Below are 19,143 nucleotides of genomic sequence, written 5' to 3' on the forward strand. Positions count from 1 at the left end.
AAATTGTCAAAACTTAGCTTCATTGTGTAGTTACAGGTGGACCTATGGATGTATTGCTCTTGCAAGAGCATAAACTGGATGCTAGCCAGTGTGGGAGATCAGGCAAGCTTCTCTCGAGACACACCTTTTGGTCACCAGCTATTGGTACCAAAGGTGGTGTCGGTATCTCTGTTTCATCTTTGATCTTGCCTTGCATCATTGGACATGGTGTCATTTTGCCTGCGAGAGTGCAGTGGATGCTCTTTATGCAAGGTACTACATGCATTGGTATTCTCAACCTCTATGCTCCTAACCATAGAGGTGAGAGGATTGTCTTCACTACGCTAATGCCTCTTGCCGACCACTAGATTATTGGTGGGGATTTTAACATGGTTGAGATGCCAATGGATAAAAGAGGTGGACATGAGGGCTTGGTGTATCCTCTTAAAAGAGCGCCTTGGGAGAGGTTTATACTCTCCATTCATGGCAGAGATTGCTGGCATGAGGATGACATTTCAAGGAGACCATCCGCTCTTCTTTATTCATGGTCTAACAGGAGAAGGGATGCAGGATGTATTTATGCATGGTTAGACAGATTTTGTGTGGATGATTGGGTGCAAGACAGAGAGGGGCATACTCTTATTTCTACAGGCACCTCTCAATCGGATCATTGCCAAGTGGTTTTATGCAATAGAGATCTGAGTCGTCATGGATCAGCACCCCATGTATGCATCCCTGATCATTTGTTCTCAGATGCAAAGCTATCACGTCGTATGCTTGGTATTTGGAGATCTCATGATTTCTCGCAGGCCTCACAAAGTTTGGCCTCTACTCTTTGTGATATTAGTGGACTTTTATCGCACATGTGCTTTGTCTAAGAGGCAAGAGGCCTTGGATTTAGAAAGGGCTATTAGACGTAGACTGGTTGCTTTACAGAGAGAGCATGAGAAACGTCCTCATGCTGAATGGGTTGCAGATTCTTTATGTACTGTTAGGGCAAAACTTTGTCACTCTCTTGAGCAGCGTGCAGAGTACCGTCAACATGCCCGGAAATCCTTTTGGACTTAGATAGGTGGCAGATGCAACAAACATTTCTTTGCTACTCACGGTCCATCTCATGCCAGAGATAGTGTCAGGCAGTTGCAGAATTCACATGGCACTCTTCAATCAGATCCTCTTACGGTTAGACACATTACCACTAATTTCTATCGCCAACTTCTTAGTGCTGAGCCGCATTCTAATTTGAGACACGTGGCACAAAGGAAGGTTTGGAATACACTCCCACATTTGATTGCCCCTTTTTCTATGCAGGAGTTCTGTCATGCTCTTCATGCCTTACCTCATGGTAAGTGTCTAGGGGAGAATGGTCTCTCTCATGTTTTTTTCATTACTTTTGGGATGAGATTGGAGCTGAGATCACATCCGCTCTCTAGGAGATGTGGGACACAGGTTCTATGCCTTCTTCTCTCACTGAGAGGCCTATCTATCTTATCCCTAAGAGTGGGGATAAGACATTGATTGGCCAGTGGAGACCTATCACTTTACTTGGGATTGCATATTAGATTCTTGCTAAGGCTGTGAGCATCAGATTGCAGCCAATTTTGCAGGATGTCATTCATGATACTCAAAATGGATTCTTACACGGAAGGAGTATCTTTGATAACATTTTCTCATTTTGGGAGGCCGTGGAATGGACCAAAGTGAGCAATCAACCTTTAACCATTCTACTCTTGGATTTTGAGAAGGCCTATGATAGAGTGGATTGGGATTTCCTTGAGGATACTCTTAGCCATATGAGTTTCTCTCAAAGATGGATCAAGGGAGTTTCATGCATGTATCGTGATGCCCACAGTAGTGTGCCCGCTTGCAGTGATAGAGGAGAACGGTTTCAAATTTCTCGCTCAGTACGGTAAGGTTGCCCTTCAGCCCCATTATTATATGTCAATAGTCGCAGAGGCCACGAGCATCTTCCTTCGCTCCACTGCTGGTATTTCCGGATTGAGGTTGCCTCTTTGTAGTCAAGAGGAGCTTGTTGACTCTGAGTTAGTTGAGGACATAGCCATGTTCTTGGAGGCATCACACATATGCTTGTGTTTCTTTCGGGTAGCACTGGAAACTTTTGTTTGGCAGCAAGGGCACTCATTAATTGGCACAAATCTGTTGGTTTTTGGACTAGTGACTCACAGAGAGTTGCTTGGGGTGCTGAGGTTGGTTTTACTTGGATCAGTAGAGGATGTACTGCTAGATATTTGGGATGCCAGGTTGGGGTTGATTTTACTCTTGCACAACAGTTTGCTCAGGTACTTATGAGCATCTGGAAGAAGCTTCTTCATTGGAGCTCCAGGAGATTAGATTTAGGAGATTAGATTTTGGGTGGCTAATCAAGTATTGCTTGCCTCGGCTTGGTTTATTGCCTCTTGTTGGTGCTTCTCTCGTGCGTGCATTGGTCAGCTGCGGAGATTGATCCACAATTTTCTTTGGTTGGGTTTGGATGGCACCACAGACACTCGTGCCAAGGTAGCTTGGCTCACAGTTATTCAGCCCACAAGCGAGAGGGGGGACTGAATATTATTGATCCGGATGTTCAGTGCAGGGCATTGCTCTGCAAACTTGTGGTCAAAGGTTTCCTACTAGGCACTGAACCTTGGAAGGATTTTTTCTTGTCTCAGATTTCCGAATGTACACCCCGTGTTGGGAGAGACTGACTGCGCAGCACACGGTTTTTGTTCACAGAGGCTAATATTAGGACACCATCTTCCCTACTTATTGCAGCCATTGTCAGAGCATGGAGAAGCATGAGACCATTTTTGTGACAAAGGCTTCCTAGGTCTTTGGATGAGGCTGACCAACAACCTATTATGTGGAACGAGTTCATCAGGCTACTTGGTGCATCTCATTGTGGTCAGGATGGGAAGGATGTGCATACACAGTTTTTGCTTGGAAGACCTTTAAGTGTCTTCCGGAGGATCAGAGAACTGCATCCATTCAGCATCTTAGGGGCTCTCGCATACGTATTGATCAGATTGATGCAGCTATTCCGCATGAGGGACCTTTCATGGAGACTACTATCCAAGTTGGCTGGGAGTCTTTTCGAGGATAAGCATACCTCTACAGGTCATTGCTCTCCCGAGCCAGGAGGATTCAAATTGCATTATCTACTCTATCATGCCTAGAGGGAGATGGAGGAGATGTAGTATGGAGGGGATCATCCTAGATACTAGGCTTAGTCCAGTGAGGATTGTTGGTCGTTCACGGAAGCATTGGTTCATTGACCCTTCTCCACAAATAGTGACTCATGGCTCTTGGTGTTTGTGGCTATATGGTGGTAGTCCTATCAGATATCTTCAGTGGGATCCAAGAGAGTGGGAGTGGATTGATGCTTTTTCAATCCATTGAAAAGCCTTCCCTTTTTCAATTTCACGATCCAAGATGCCAGGCTTCTCCTCACTCGACAGATGCATAGGATCCCTACTCTCATGCCTCATTGGGAGAGTTATGATATCTCTCCAATGATACAGCGCAGATATTGGCATAGGCTTTGCCATTCATACAGAAGGAGCCAGACATCTCATTTCTTTTGATTATTTTTACATGGTGGTCTCCCCACCAATCACTGGAGATCGGTTTTCAGTGCAGCACCTACCTGCCCTAGATGTGCGGCAGATTCTGAGACTGTACAATATTGTTTATGGGAATGCAACATTGCACAACAGATTTGGGTTTCTATAGCCCAACTTATGGGCGAATTGAGTGGCCGAGCCATGCACGTGACTTGGGGGAGGGGGGAGCAGTTGCTACGTATCTTTTGTTATGTAGTAAAGCATAGATTTTCAACATACCCCTCTTAGACATCATGATCAAAGTTTGATGGGCCCACAAGCATAGGAGATCCCTTTTTATATCAACAATTCTCAAAAGAAGATGTTAGATGGCTACATAAACTTACACCACTCTCTAATAGATGATAGACCCCTTCATCTCACGGGAGAGTGTAGTAATTTTATTGTTTCCTATTCTTTTAAATATATTGTACTAAAAATTTTGAGATGCCTTGTGCATCTTCTATCACAATACCACAACTCATCACCATATCAAAAAACAAAAAACCCTTGTTATAAATCATAAAGGAATTCTGATAGTATAGAAGATCACCTCAACACTCTTTCCCCAAAACTTGTTCTTTATCTCCACTTCTCCATAGATGGAGTAGTCACCAAGAGTGTTCTCACATTGGTAAGCCAATACAGGCGGATGATGACTTACCTGCACATTTTTCCACCATTCAACTCAGATAGCTTTAGATAAAAAGGAAGCGGAGCCAAAATATAATTTTGCAACTAATTGAATAGCCTCTAATTCATGATTATAAAAATATCTTCATGAGATTACACAAATATCCTCTGATTATGATTTTAATGAAATCTTAAAGTGTAAAGGAAGCTCTGATAAATCGCACACCTGTTCTGCGATAAAACGTGATTTACCATCCAATGCCTGCCACTCATATGTTTCTCCCAGTAATGGGTTGAAAGGCTTTGCATCTCTATGAGGGGAACCATGATATACTGCACATGCAAACACGGATACCCAAACCAGACGCTCAATTGAATCATCAAACTGTGAAGCCTTTTCAAGCAGGTGTCTGCAAGAAAATATGAACAGAAAAAGTAAATTAAATCCATCTTGATCATCAAAAAGCAGTCATCCTGAAACAAACAGTTAGATTTTTTCTCACCCAAATTGTAGCTCTTCTGCACAGCGCTGAAGTACCGAAAGTGGCTCATTTATAGTGGCAGGCATAGTGATGTGATTTAAGTCCTTACCAATGGCATTCTTCAAGACACTCCAGAGGCTAAAGCCTCTTGACAAAGGCCTAGGAGTAGGCAACCTGGTGGAAAACAGTGCATTTACAAGGAATTCAGAAGAACAAATGGTCCCCTTACAAAGTCAAACCACCCCCCCCCCCCAAACAACAACAACAAAAAAAAAACAAAAAAAACAAAAAAAACAAAAAAAAAATCATAACCATAATAGCAAAGTACATGTGTAGCAGATTGAGAGTTTTGCTCACACATGTTGCTACATGCCTGGAAGTCTTTGGACATTCTTGTTAGTTTGCATATAGAACATTTAATTATTTTCATGCAAGAAAAGGAGAGAAAGATAGATATATTGCACAATGCACTAGATTGGGTCCCAATTACCCACTAAAGGGCCCCCACCACAGATGGTGTAGTTGCTTTATTGTTGCATATGGAGGAGTACAGCCTTCCCAGAAAAGGAATCAACAAGGCCGTGTACTAGGCCCAGGACAATCTGCCAAATCATGAACCTTTTGAAGCATTGCATTTTTAGACATGGTATTTGTGATCTCAGACTGCCCTTGGAGTTCCCAAGCACGTGCCGAAGGGTAATGACCATCCCATGGCGAGATGACCTCACCCTTCAAACCAAACACAAGAGGCAAATGTTGTTGTGCTTCTTTTGTTAGGCGACTTCTAATAGGATAGCGTTCTACTCTATCCACCCCAAGAGCCCCTGTACCCTGAGAAACTTGGCCTCCCAATCCTGGTCTGTTTTGCTGGGCACCTGAACCCAAAGGGCAACGAGCATATGTATGTAAGGGCCCCTGATGAGTACGCAAAGGCCCCCGCCAAACAGCATCTGAGAAATCCCCCCCGCGGGGCAACAAATCGTGTCTTTTTACCACGTACTTCCACCCATGGCTGCTCAACCTCATTCTGAACATCCACATGTACATCCATGTGCTGGGCATCATGTAAAGGAGCATCATGCTCATCTTCCACGAGCAACTGCCCATCAACGATATCCTTGGTAGCAACAACTTGTTCTTTCTTAGGACATTCGGAGACAAAGTGGCCATCTCACCACATTTGAAACAGTGGCCAGCAAATGTATCCCACCTCAATTCATACATTAAAGGTTGCAGCCCAGCCATATTGACACGCAAATGTGTCGGCCTAGGTCTCCCAGTATCCCACAACATGCATTGACGATCTCGGTTTCTAGATGTCATTCGAGGCACCACCAAGACATCACCAATACCTCGCATGAGACCTGGTAAAACACGCCAAAACATTGGTGGGAATTGTTTCACTTCAACCCAAACTGGGCAAGCCTGGCGCAACATATCTTGGTACTCTGCCATATGCTTCCACGGAACCACATGAACCAGCTGCCCATCCAAAAAGAGTGGCACCTGCTCCAACACTGCCGTACGGGCTTCCGAAGTGCAAAAAAGTATTTCATAAAAGCCTCTCGGACCATCATAAATCTCCTCAAGTACCTCAGGCGACACCAAGCGGCCCAACCATGCTCTAAGACGAGGCAACAACGGAATACGCCCAGTAAAGAAGAAGATAGCAGCACGATCATGAAAATCTGCTAGCTGTTGTAGCAACAAAGGAGTCTCCATGCATACATCAGCCACACCACCGTTATCTATTGCAGCCATTTGCACGCTATTTGCCTTCACATATTCTTGCAAAAGCTTACCAGTGATCTGCAGCAAACGTGCAAACTCCGGAGAAGGTACCTGAGAACTTTCCTCTGCATTCTCTCCAACATTCACCGGAGTGTAGCTTGCATCAACATCAAGCCTTTGACGTTTTTGTTGCTCCGAGGCATCTGAAGCATAACCCACATCCTTCTCAATCATCTCCTCAATAAGATCCATGTTAAGGCTATTGGTAGCCATGCCACCAATAGCAGCAGCGAGGTCATCCAAATCCATGTACAAAAGCAAAGAAAACCCGTTCTCTCAAACCCTAATTCAGCACCTGAAAACCCTATTTCAGCAGCTGCAAACCCTAAATCAGTAGCTGCAAACCCTAAATCAGCACCATGACAATACTCTTGAGTGGGAGCCTTGAACTTTATGCAGATATACGCGTTCACCTCCCCGTCTGCTCGCCACCGACTTCAGCCCGTCTCCTACTGTACCTCGCCGTCTGCTACCGGCTACCAAAGTCACTACCTGGAGGTCGACTACGTTGTGGCTGGGTCGCTTTCTTTGTCCGCCTGTGCAGTCATCCTTACGCCGGTCACAGGAGATGAAAAAGCCTCTTCTCTCTCTCTCTCTCTCTCTCTCTCTCTCCGTGTAATCTCTCTCTCTCTCTCTGCCGGCCCCCTCTGTGCCCTCTCCCGCCAGCCCCTCACCTCCCTCTGCGCCCCCTCCCGCCAGCCCCTCGCCCCCCTCTGCCCCCCCTCCCGCCAGCAACCCCCTCTGCGCCCCCTCCCACCAGCCCCCTCTGCGCCCTCCCTCCCGCCAGCCCCTCGCCCCCCTCTGCGCCAGCCCCCCTCTGCGCCCCCTCCCACCAGCCCCTCGCCCCCCTTTGCGCCAGCCCCCTCTGCACCCTCCCTCCCACCCTCTCTCCCGCCAACAACCCCCTCTGCGCCAGCCCTCCCTCCCGCCCTCTCTCCCGCCAGCCCCCTTGCCCTCTCTCTCTCCCTCCCACCTGCACATCCCCTCCCACCTCTCTCTCCCCCCGCTGCCACCTCTCTCTCCCTCTCTCTCTCTCTCCCCCGTCGCCTTCGCATCTCTCTCCTCGTCGCCTCTCTCTCTTTCTCTCCCCGTCGCCTGCGCTTTCTCTGTCCCCGTCACCTGTGCATCCCCTCCCCGTCGCTTCGTTTTGGTCGCCGCCTGTGCTGCTGCTGCCGACATGTGAAGCCCCAGCCCAATCCACCCACCCTTGCTCCCCTTTCCCCACCCACCCTTGCTCCCCTTTCCTCACCCACCGTTGCTCAGGCCTCCAAGGCAGCAACATATGTGTTAGGGTTCTATCGCTCCGAGGTACATCGACATGGCCAAGGGTGCAAGCAAAGAGGAGATAGTCAAAATGGAGGATAAGCTGAACATCTCCATCAGAGAAAACAAGAAGACGGCGGACTCCGCCATCAACAACATCATCAACCGACTTTCCACCAAAATCGAGAAGGAGATCAAAGCTTTACAAAAAGAGAAGGAAGCTTGGAAAAGGAAGGAGACTTGGGAGAAGGAGAGGGAGAAAGAGAAGGAAGGAGGGAAGAAGGAGAAAGAAGCATGGAAAGAGGAGAAAGAGGGATGGAAGAAGGAACGGGACACTATGAAGGAGAAAATCGACATCCTCAAAGCGGAGTGATCTCTCTAGGGGACCGACCACCATGGGAGGAGGGGGAGATTGTGGAAGTTGACAAAGAGGCCATCAAAGAGGAACTCACCAAGAAAATCACCAAGAGCCTAGAAGGTAAGATGGAGGCAACAAGAAAGGGTTGGGTAGAAGTGGTGAAGAGGAACATCAAAAAGGAAGTGAAAGAGGATGCCCAAAAAGAAGGGCTCCAAATTGTCAACACCACCATTGAGGAGGAGCAAATGCGACATGCTCGTAGACTCAATGTGAGAGTCATGGGGATTCCCGGGTAGCCGACTCTACCCCTGAGGGGGATGGGCGGACACTATGCACACAACTTGGATACTCACATGAGGGACCCCCCCCCCCCCCTTCCTCAAAGCTTGGAGGGCCGGGAAAGACATGACAAAGAAGAGAGCTCTCATCATACAGTTTCGGGATGTGGAGGCACGCACCATCTTCATGAGGAAGAGGGTCATACTACGAGGCTTAGAGGGAGCTCCTATTTTCTTGGATGATGATCTCATGAGGATGCAGCTAGAGCATAGGAGAGCTTGCACGCCACGAGTCTTACACACGAGGAGAGAAGGCAAGAAGGCCTTCTATCGAGATGGTCGGGTCATCATTGATGGCCGGCCCATGGATTAGCGGTTTGGGGCCTATGGGACACAAACCAAGCCACTGACAAAGATACACATGGCAGTATGGAACTGTAATGGTTCACTATGGGTGCAGCCTGGACGGCTGGAGCATGTTATGGTGAGGAGAGACATCATACTTCTGACAGAGACACAACCGTGCCCAAAGAGAGGGCTACCTCGAGTAGAGGGATTCCAGTGGGAGTCAACATACAGGAGGACCACACGCCAGGGTACCTCGAGAGGGTCGGGGGAAGTAGCAGTTCTATTCAGACGAGAGCTACAGGGGAGACTGAGAGTGGTAGCACAGGATCTAGAGGCCAGATACATGTGGATCAACTTACAGCTCTCACAGGACAGGATTATATACATAGCCCTATGTTACTTTCCTCCATCAGGATCCTCCTACGTCATTACAGCGGACATGCCACAGGAGGAGGAGACAGGAGCCTCACCATACACTTGTCTGTCAGAGGAGATTATGCATTTTCTACACTAGGGGAAGGTATTTCTTACGGGTGACTTCAATGCCCACACACAAAGCAGAGAGTGTGAGGTGTATGACTATGATGACATGGAGATCCTCCAACCTGTGGATCCACAGGAGATAGGGGCTAGTCGGGCATCAAAGGACACTGGACCAGACAGAGGACATTATGGGCACCACTTACTAGAGTTGGGAGCCACGCATCGTCTCGTTGTTTATAGCGGGATGCTACAGTGGCCGGGATCAGGAGGGCTAACATGCTTCCCACATGGGGGTCATACACGGACCGGAGGCACGGTGGTAGACTACATGATGGGGTCTTTGGAGGCATCACAGCTTGTCACCTCATTCTCCATCCCACCTCATCCTATTGGGGCAGATCATACATACTTGGCATTTTCACTAGCCGGATCACCAGTATCACCAGCCCCCCACATACTGACGCCACACACTAACATCTACTTCACACATGACATGGCAGACATATACATTGGCAGAGTAGAGGATGGGCTCCTACTCATGGATCCCCTAGCACCTATGGATACAATTACAGCCCAGCTGGCATCACTCCTACACACGGCTGCATTACAAAGCTTCCCACATCGTGTCCACTCAAGAGAGCCTGCGAGATTTGGGACTATGCCCCAGAACAGATGGTATGATAACGAGTGCAGAGCCCTATACTCACGGCTCCGCATACAGAGAGCCTTGGGAGCCATCACAGAGCAAGAGTCCAGGAGAGAGATGAGGAGACTTACTTGCCGCAAAAGACAGGCCTTCGCAGAGATACAGGAGCTAGAGATTTTCCATTTCTTCATGAGTAGAGATAGCCCTATCTCATGGTGGCACTTTAGAGAGCCCCGAACACCGACACCCATTGCAGACATGGCACACATATGCAGAGGGCCTATACCACGCCCCACAACAGCCACCTATACCTCAGCCAACAGGAGCCTCGACCTACCATAGCTAGCTTCTTTACCCACTTGATTGTAAACGAAGCTATCCGCCGCCTACAGCATCGACGGGCTGCCGACCATATGGGCCTACAAGGTGAGCATCTCATATATGCAGTAGATTCTTTGGCTCCTTTTCTTGCACACCTGTTTAACAGGGCGCTAGCACAGGGTTTGCCTGCGGAGTGGACGATGCACACCAATGAGCCGATCAACATAACAGGAGATATGCTCGATCCGAGCAACTACAGCACGGTTATGGTTGGCCAAGTGCAGTGTTGGAGTAAGAGCTTAGCTTATATGCTGAGAGAGCAGGTTTACGCTCATCAGGGCAGGCAGGCTTCAAGAGAGCTTTCTCTACCACTGACCATGTATTCACTTTGAGATGTATGATTGATCAGGCCAGAGTGCGGAAGAGAAAGCTCTATTGCTACTTTGTGGATTTCCATAAGGCATTTGACACAATACCACGAGAGAGGCTCTCTTGGCATACCAGCAGATATGACATGGGGCATCTATGCATTATATGAGCAGGTTTTTGGGCGAGTCAGATGCCCAGGAGGTATGTCCGAGACTATTGCTAGCACCATTGGTGTGAAGCAAGGATGCCCACTTTCCCCCACGCTATTTGGGTTATACATTGATGAGGTGGCTGACTTCATTACACGGGCAGGCAGAGATGGAGTTGATCTAGCACGTACCTCAGTACATATTATGTTTTATGCTGATGATATTGTATTAGTGTCTAAGTCTCCAGGAGGGCTACAACAGCATCTACATGCACTCGATGATTTCTACACACAGAGGGGTCTTACTGTGAACCTTGGGAAAACCAAGGTTATGGTCTTTCATACATCGAGACAAGGCAGGAGTCAGCTGACATTCACTCTCGCAGGACGCCAGGTGGAGGTGGTGACATCATACGTGTACCAGCCACGCGCTTCACCATGGGTTCAGCAGCCAGAGCTAGATTGACACAGGGATATGCAACATTGGCTATGCTAGACAGACAGTGCCACCAGGCGCATTTTCAGGAGCCCCGAACGAAGGGGTGGCACTGGCTATTTGACACATTAGTCACACCGGCACTGATGTATGGAGCAGCGGTATGGGCGCCACGCCTTGCTACCCATTGGTGGACACAGATAGAGAGACCACAGGCCCTCATGATGGCACGCATGATATGCAGCAAACCGTCAGTACCTCATGGACATTATCCGAGCAGAGTTTGTTGCGCCTCCTATGATGGTAGAGGCCATATTCCAGACTATATGCCTGCTACACAAATTCAGAGAGATGCCACAGGACAGATTGTCATACAGAGCTTTGGAGGCATCTAGACAGCTGGCTGAGGCAGGAGACAGAGGATCATGGTATGCACAGGTCACACATTGGTCCTCACAACATGGCCTAGACATGGATCATCTACCACCATTCCAGTATGACAGGGATGCACGACATATCCGTCTCTCTCATAGTGACAGGAACAGAGTATTGAGACAGGACCTATGGCAGCTCTATACACGAGAGACATGGATATCGCCTACACAGCCTCTTCCACCGAAGATGCTGTACTACAGAGATCACTTCATGAGTATCACTAATGATGGATTTATAGAGAGGCCAGATACATGGAGGGCTTTTTACCACACGGGTCCCGAGTAGCTATTGGTCAGCTTAGAGTCTCATCACATCGATTGGAGATCGAGACTGGCAGAGCAACACGGATCCCTGGAGAGGAGAGGGTATGCAGAGTGTGCAAAGAGGAGGTGGAGAGTGAGGAGCATTATGTATGCAGATGCAGAGCATATACAGCCATCAGAGAGAGAGATCCCATTTTATTCAAAGAGCCACATTCCCTACGCCAACTCTTTGAGGCAACAGACCAGCGCATACTGGGGAGATTTATTCTAGACATACAGCGTCACAGAGAGACATCATTACAGGCTCAGACAGCTCCAGAGGGGGGACGACAGACACAGATTACTACATTTTTTCAGAGACCCACCCCACTCCCAGCCCCTACATAGCAGGGAATTACTCTCCAGAGAGCAGAGACACTCAGAGCCCGCAGGAGAGAGAGGACACCTAGCTTTCGGACACCACGCCTATACCAGAGAGAGATGACAGAGATCAGAGCTCAGTTTCACAGCGACTGGTTCGCTTCAGAGCAGACCCATGCATGTTCTTCAGGGAGCTGTGGACACCCCCTTCATTGATGTATACCATTTTATACCCCAAGTATGGTACAGGATGGAGCTAGCTAGGTTGCACATCATGATTGTATACTCCATGCATATAGCTTTGCATTCTCCTAGTAGTAGAGCTCCATCCCCTCCCCCACTCATTGTACTTATCCTTTTTAGTTCAGTACTTTTTCATTTTGTTGGGATGACAGAGGATACCCCACACAGGTACACTGATTTGTCTCATAGGCCGAGTTTGGTCTTTTGGAACACGTTAATAAAATCTCTCTCTCTCTCTCTCTCTCTCTCTCTCTCTCTCTCTCTCCCCCCCCCCCCCCAGACTACATCAGAGGGAGATCACAGAGATACGGGCTCAACATCAGCATCATATCCAAGAGCCGCTAGCTCACTTACACTCACACCCAGAGATCATGCTCCGAGGTAATTTTGCCTCGCCATCGCCTATGTATCACCTTATGTATCACATATTACACCGCCATTATGGTACTGGTTGGAGCTAGACAGATCTGCATTGCATTCTTGTATACCCTACGCATATAGGTTGCATACTGAGCCTCTAGCAGTAGTGCTCCATCCATCACACCCCCCCACTAGCTCAATACTTTCATACTTTATTTCATGTTCATTTTGTCCTTTTTTTTTCTCGACATCCAGAAGACATTGACAGTTGTACATTGATTTGTCTCATAGGTTGAGTTCAGCCTCTAGTAGACGTTAATATAGCTTTCTTTCTTTCTTTCTTTCTCTCTCTTCCTGCTTGAGCTCCACAAACACAGGGACACCTTCTTAAGACACAGGCCCCCGCCACCCCGCCCCCTCCCTCCGCAACCAACCATCACCAGTTTCTTCCAGACCCAGGAGGTGAAGGACACCAACATAGTGGATCTTGTGGACCCTCCACGAGCTGCTCTGGACCTACCTCACCGAGGAGTTACCTCAAACCGAGCCTCTGCACTCCAGCGTGCCCAATGCCCTTGACCCCCCCGTCAGCCACGATCACCTCATAAGCTCCAGATCTAGGACATAGTCCACCGCCATCAAGCTACCTTTCCACGTGACATAGCTGAGGGAGACCTCTCGGCCATACTCGTCAACCCCATGCTTGACATTTTGGAGAGTGGTATACCATCTACTCGGAGCTGATGGTGCTCCCATGTTTTTATGTTCTTAATATTCCATGACGAGTTTCCATGGACAATTTTGTATCACCCCAGTGAGATAGCTATGTTTATGTTTTCATTCTGTTTTATTTTCCATTCCATGATGAGATATGCCATGGACATTATTGTACCACTTTGGTCTCATAGGCCCATTGGGTCTTTTGTAGACGCTTAATATATCTTTCTTTCTTACTCTCTCTGTCTCTCTCTCTCTGCGCTTCGAACCTGCGCTCCCTCTTCCCTTCGCTTCAAACCTGCGCCTCCTCTCTCTTCGCTGCGTCCCCTCAAACCTACGCCCCCTCTTCCCTTCGCTTCGAACCTGCACCGCCTCCTCTCCCTTTGCTGCCTTCGCTTCAAACCTGCGCCTCCTCTCTCTTCGCTGCCCCCTCTTTCCCTTCTCTGTCTTCGCTGTCCAACCTGCGCCTCCTCTTGTTGCATGTACTTGCATCCCCACTTGCAGCTGGCCACTTATGGGGGCCACCAACTGAGGAACAGAATCAATACTAGAAGGGGAACCCCTAACAGAATCAATACTAGAAGGGGAACCCCTTCAGTCATGGACGAAGAGGAGATTGTCGCCGAACTCAGAGGAGCCGCCGATGCTGCGTTTCATACACCGGTAAAGTCCCCTTCTGTTAAGAAGTTTTATGTGAGAAAAGGTAGGGAACGTACACTCTCCCCGGGGTCAAAACGACTGGGGAAGACATGCAAGAGAATCGATGAAGCAATGTATGATGAGATACACATATTGGTCAGGGCAGAGATGCGCCTCTTGCATGAGGAAGTTTAGCAACAAATGCAGCAAGAAACACATGCCTGTTTGGCTGAAACGTATGCAGACATGCATGCAAAGATGAAGGGCGAGATGCAAGCCCAAGTACGAGCAGAACTGCAAGTTGAACAAACTTTTATGCAGGCTGAAATCAGAAAAGAATTGCAAGAGGAAATGCATTCAATGATTGAAGGGAAAGACAATATGATCTTGGAATTAAGGGCAGAGCTGAATGCATGCAAGGAAAAGTTAGACCATCAAAATGAGGGACAAGGCATGGCTGCAGCACCTCAAATGTAGGAGGAAATAAAAGAACTAAAAATACAGGTGGAGAAGGAGATAAAAACATTCGCCGAGGTTGCACAGCGCACCAAGGCGGAGGTGGAAGAAAATGCTAAGTGGATTGATGTGGTAAAAAAGCGCAAGGGAATGCCTGACAATAAAGTGGAGGTGATAAATGCAACCCTCAAAGAAGAGGCTAAACGCTGAGCCAAAGCCGTACATGTACAGGTTACAGGGTGGGGGGAGAAAGGTACTCCTCAAGAAGATGCTAAGACACTGAGTACAAAGATAGGAGCCACAGAGATTCCTATAGCAGAGGTCTAGAGAGTGGGAAAGGATGCCACCAGAGCACGAGCATTGATATTGAAATTTGCAAATATGGATAAGAAGGCGGCCTTTCTCGCCAAGAGGGCCACACTTAAGGGAGAGAAAATTTATCTAGATGAGGATCTTACGCCGGCCCAGGTAGCACACCGGAAGGAAAACATGCCTCGAGTGTTCGAAGCACATAAAAAAGGGGAAGTGGGCTGTATATAGAGATGGGCAAGTATTCATCCGGGAGCGCCAGTCATCCTGCGGGGCGCGGCCTATGGGACCTTGAAGTTATCGGTGTGGAACTGCAATGGAGCCCTACGGGTAGATGCAAGGTACTTCGAGGACACTTTCAAAGGCCGAGATATTGCCATGTATACAAAGACACACCAATGTGCAGGGAGTAAATTACCTGGGTATAGATGGGAATCAGTATGTCGACCCCAACCACACATGGCAGGGGGGACTAGATGAAGTGGGGGGGTAGCAACACTATTAAGGGAGGACTTACGAGAGGCAATACATGTGATGCATAGAGGTGCAAACGCACGCTACATGTGGATCAAAGTTAGCACAAATAGACCTCGGGACATTTACATTGCAATATGCTACTTCCCACGGGCACATTCCTATGCCGGGAGAATCACCATATATGCCGCTGTATAAGGACATCATGAGATTTGCGAGCTTGGGAGATGTACTACTAACGGGAGACTTTAATGCACGTACAGGCCGAGAACAATCAGCTCTCTATACGACAGATGAGCCCATGTACCGCGAACTAGCAGCAGATAAGATAGGGATGCAAAGATCTGCCGAGGACACGAGAGGTGACAGAATATGGGAGACACTTCCCAGCTTTGGGGAGTGCACATGGGCTAGTTATCTATAATGGCCTATCCCGTTGTCAAGGTTCAGATGCTCTCACATGCTGGAACAAAAAGGGAGGAACTAGTACAGTGGATTACCTGATGGGCTCACCTACCTTGATACATGATATACAGGATCTCCCCATTTCGGGCAGACCCATTGGGATAGCAGCAGACCATGCATATTTGACATTTTCTGTGACTTGTGAATATGTTAGAGGCACACCACCCTCTAGTCATACCAGATACCCAAGATAGCACTTTACTCGAGAGACCTCTAGGGTATATGGCAGTGCAGTATATGATGGTCTGTTCGCTCTTGACCTGAGCAGTCCACTTGATGAGCTTACGAAAGAGTTGGCAAATGTATTACATGGTTCAGCAGCATATGCTTTCCCGTAGACCCCCCCTCTTTCTACCCCTCCTCGCCATACGGCCCCACAGAATGGTTGGTACGATGATGAATGTCGAGACTCGTGACCGCTTGCAACGGGAGATCACCCTTGGCATCCACACACATAAACAGGCTAGAACGCTCTTCAAACGCCTTAAGCGGAAGAAGAAGCGGGATTACCTGGCCAAGCTTGAGATGGAGATATACCAACTATTTTTGGGGCAGGACAACAAGAGGGCGTGGAAGATGTTCCATGAGCGACAGCCACCCACACCTATCACAGCACCTGAGGCATGGCATGAATATGCAAGAACTTTATATGAAGTACCAGGGGAGCCCCTCATCCGTCAGCGACTCGCCCGGATCATATTACTTTTGTCACCATTCGGATGGTTTTGGATGCTATTGACAGACTACGTAATGGAAGAGCCCAAGACCAGGATGGTCTGGTGGGCAGAACATTTTCACATGCCAGAGATGTATTAGCATCGTTGCTAGTACACATGTTTAACAGGGCCATTTGCAAAGGTTTCCCAAACAGTTGGTCGGCACATACTATGTACCTCTATTTAAGAGTGGTGACCCCATGATACCAGGGAACTACAGAACCATCATGATTGGCCATTGCTTGGCCAAGATATTCGGATCTATTTTGGATCGAGAGCTGAGTAGATGGGCTGAGACACACGGACTCAGAGCACCTGGGCAGGCAAGTTTCAGACGAGGTTTCACGACTTCGGATCGCATATTTACCCTCAGGGCTCTCATTGAGGAGGGACAAGCACGGGGGAAGAGGATATATTGCTGCTTTGTGGATTTCCGCAAAGCCTTTGACACGGTGCCACGTGCCAGACTCATGAGGAGATTGCATGACATTGGTGTTCCCGAGGTGATGCAGTGGGGCATTTATGCATTATATGAGGCAGTGATAGGCAGAGTACGGACTCCCGGAGGCATGTCGGATACAGTGACTAGCACCATTGGGGTGAAGCAAGGATGCCCACTGTCACCCACCCTTTTTGGACTTTACATTGATCAGATATCCGACTACATTGACAGGATGGGGGGCAGGGGGCCACTCTGGCAGGGGTTTGGATACCCATACTGCTATATGCCGATGACATTGTACTTATTCAGACTCCCCTGTGGGTTTGCAACAGCATTTGGATGCTTTGCAATCGTTTTGTGCAGATAGGGACCTCACAATGAACCTTGGGAAGACTAAGATTATGGTCTTCAATACCGCACAAGCCTGGGTGACTAGATCCGACCATCAATTCACTTTTAGAGGTGAATCAGTGGAGTACACCAGATCATATGTGTACCTAGGAGTCACATTCAGCGGACCACAAATCTCTATGAGGCAGGCATAAGAGGCTAGATTGGCACATGGATATGCAGCCCTAGGGGCACTAGAGAGACAATGTGCCTACATTCAGTTCCAGGAGCCGCGCACCAAACTCTGGTTGTTTGACACATTGGTCACACCTACACTCTTATATGGCTCACCCATATGGGGACCCAGCCACCTCTACCACACGAGGAGGGAGCCACTGGTCGACTAGGTCGGACCAGAGAGATTTCTATGATGGATGGTAGGTACTAGAGAAACCACTGGTGACTATGATCGCATGCATGATTCGGAGAGCAAACCATTGGTACCTCATAAGATTGTCAAAGCAGAGATAGGAGCCGCACCAGTGGTTACCGAAGCCCTGTTCTAGTTAGTGACATTTTGCAGAGGATATGGGAGCTCCCCAAATAGAGATACCCACACCTAGCACTTATCTCTTCCAGGCAGTTAGCAACAGACTGCGATACACGATGTTGGTTCGCCCAGATGTGTATCTGGCTGAGATTACATGGCATGACGATTGATGCACTCCCTCCATTTGATTACAACCTGGACTGCCCCTTCTTGGACCTTAGTCGCTCTCAGCAGAATAGGGTGATCAGGATGGACATCGTGAGCCTAGATGCAAAAAGGACATGGTGCAGCCCCCCCCCCCCCCCCCCCTACCACTAGACACAAAGATGGCCCACTACCGGGACCATTTTCTACATCTCTCCCCAGATGGCTTTGTGACACAATCTACATACATGGACACCCATCTCTCACATGGCATTCGCAATGCCATTGGATAGATCCGGACTTCATCACATCAGCTGAGGGTAGAGACTGGCAGATACGAGGGGATGAAGCCAAAAGACTGCATTCATCAGTTATGTCACCAAGAAGTGGAGTCAGAGGAGCACTACGTATGCCGATGTACTCTGTACTATGAGATACGAGGGAGATACTGGTCTCTCTTCCAAGAGGGTTTTGGACCATTACGACATGTGGAGTTTGAGGATAAGAGGTGTTTGGGGCTTTTCTTATTGGAGCTCACATGCCATTGAGAGGCTCTCCTACGAGCCAGGACCCACCCCGCCAGCAAGCCATGACATATTTTTTCAAGGCCAAGACCGCCCCGACAGATACGACCAGGACCTCCACTACCCCCTCGGCGAGCCAGGCGTCCCATAGACGTCCTTCAAGAGGAGTCACCCTTGACAGAGCCATAGCACTTTGTCGAGCGAGACGCCCACGCTTACCAGGACCTCGTCCATGGCTGCTTCATCACCGGTGGATTAGAGCCATCATCACCCGCCACAGGAGACGACTGCCCCGCCACTTTAGTTTCTCTATCTTTTACAGCACCCCATGAGAGAGATACTGAGATGAGTAGATTACACCAGTCTTATGCTAGTTGTAGATATTATATACTTTTGTACCTCAGTAGGAGTATTTTCCTTTCATAGCTGTTTAGGACTGTTTTTAGGACTTTTTTAGTCCTTTTTGTCTTACTTTTGATGAGACACCATTAGTTGTGTACTATGTTTTGGTCTCATAGGCCACTTTGGCCTTTCGCAGATGTTAATATATCTTTCTTTCTCTCTCTCTCTCTCTCATACCAG

The 19,143-nt window shown here is 48.3% G+C and overlaps 1 protein-coding gene and 1 pseudogene across 7 annotated transcripts in view; one reads left to right on the forward strand and one right to left on the reverse strand.

Moving 5' to 3' along the window:
- LOC147636377 (oxysterol-binding protein homolog 1-like) overlaps window positions 1-19,143 on the reverse strand; it is a 73,746-nt gene that overhangs the window by 13,000 nt on the left and 41,603 nt on the right. For all 7 annotated transcript variants that reach the window (XM_086801807.1, XM_086801812.1, XM_086801811.1 and 4 more), the window contains 3 exons: window positions 4,715-4,867; window positions 4,438-4,621; window positions 4,132-4,242 (listed from right to left, as the gene is read on the reverse strand). In XM_086801807.1, coding sequence (XP_086657933.1) covers window positions 4,132-4,242; window positions 4,438-4,621; window positions 4,715-4,867 — 448 coding nt within the window. The remainder of the gene's footprint in view (window positions 1-4,131; window positions 4,243-4,437; window positions 4,622-4,714; window positions 4,868-19,143) is intronic.
- On the forward strand, window positions 8,085-8,766 carry LOC147636378 (uncharacterized; annotated as a pseudogene).

The sequence above is a fragment of the Cibotium barometz genome, chromosome 8 (assembly GCF_041138505.1).
Source record: "Cibotium barometz isolate CiBa-2024 chromosome 8, ASM4113850v1, whole genome shotgun sequence".
Classification (NCBI taxonomy): Eukaryota; Viridiplantae; Streptophyta; class Polypodiopsida; order Cyatheales; family Cibotiaceae; genus Cibotium; species Cibotium barometz.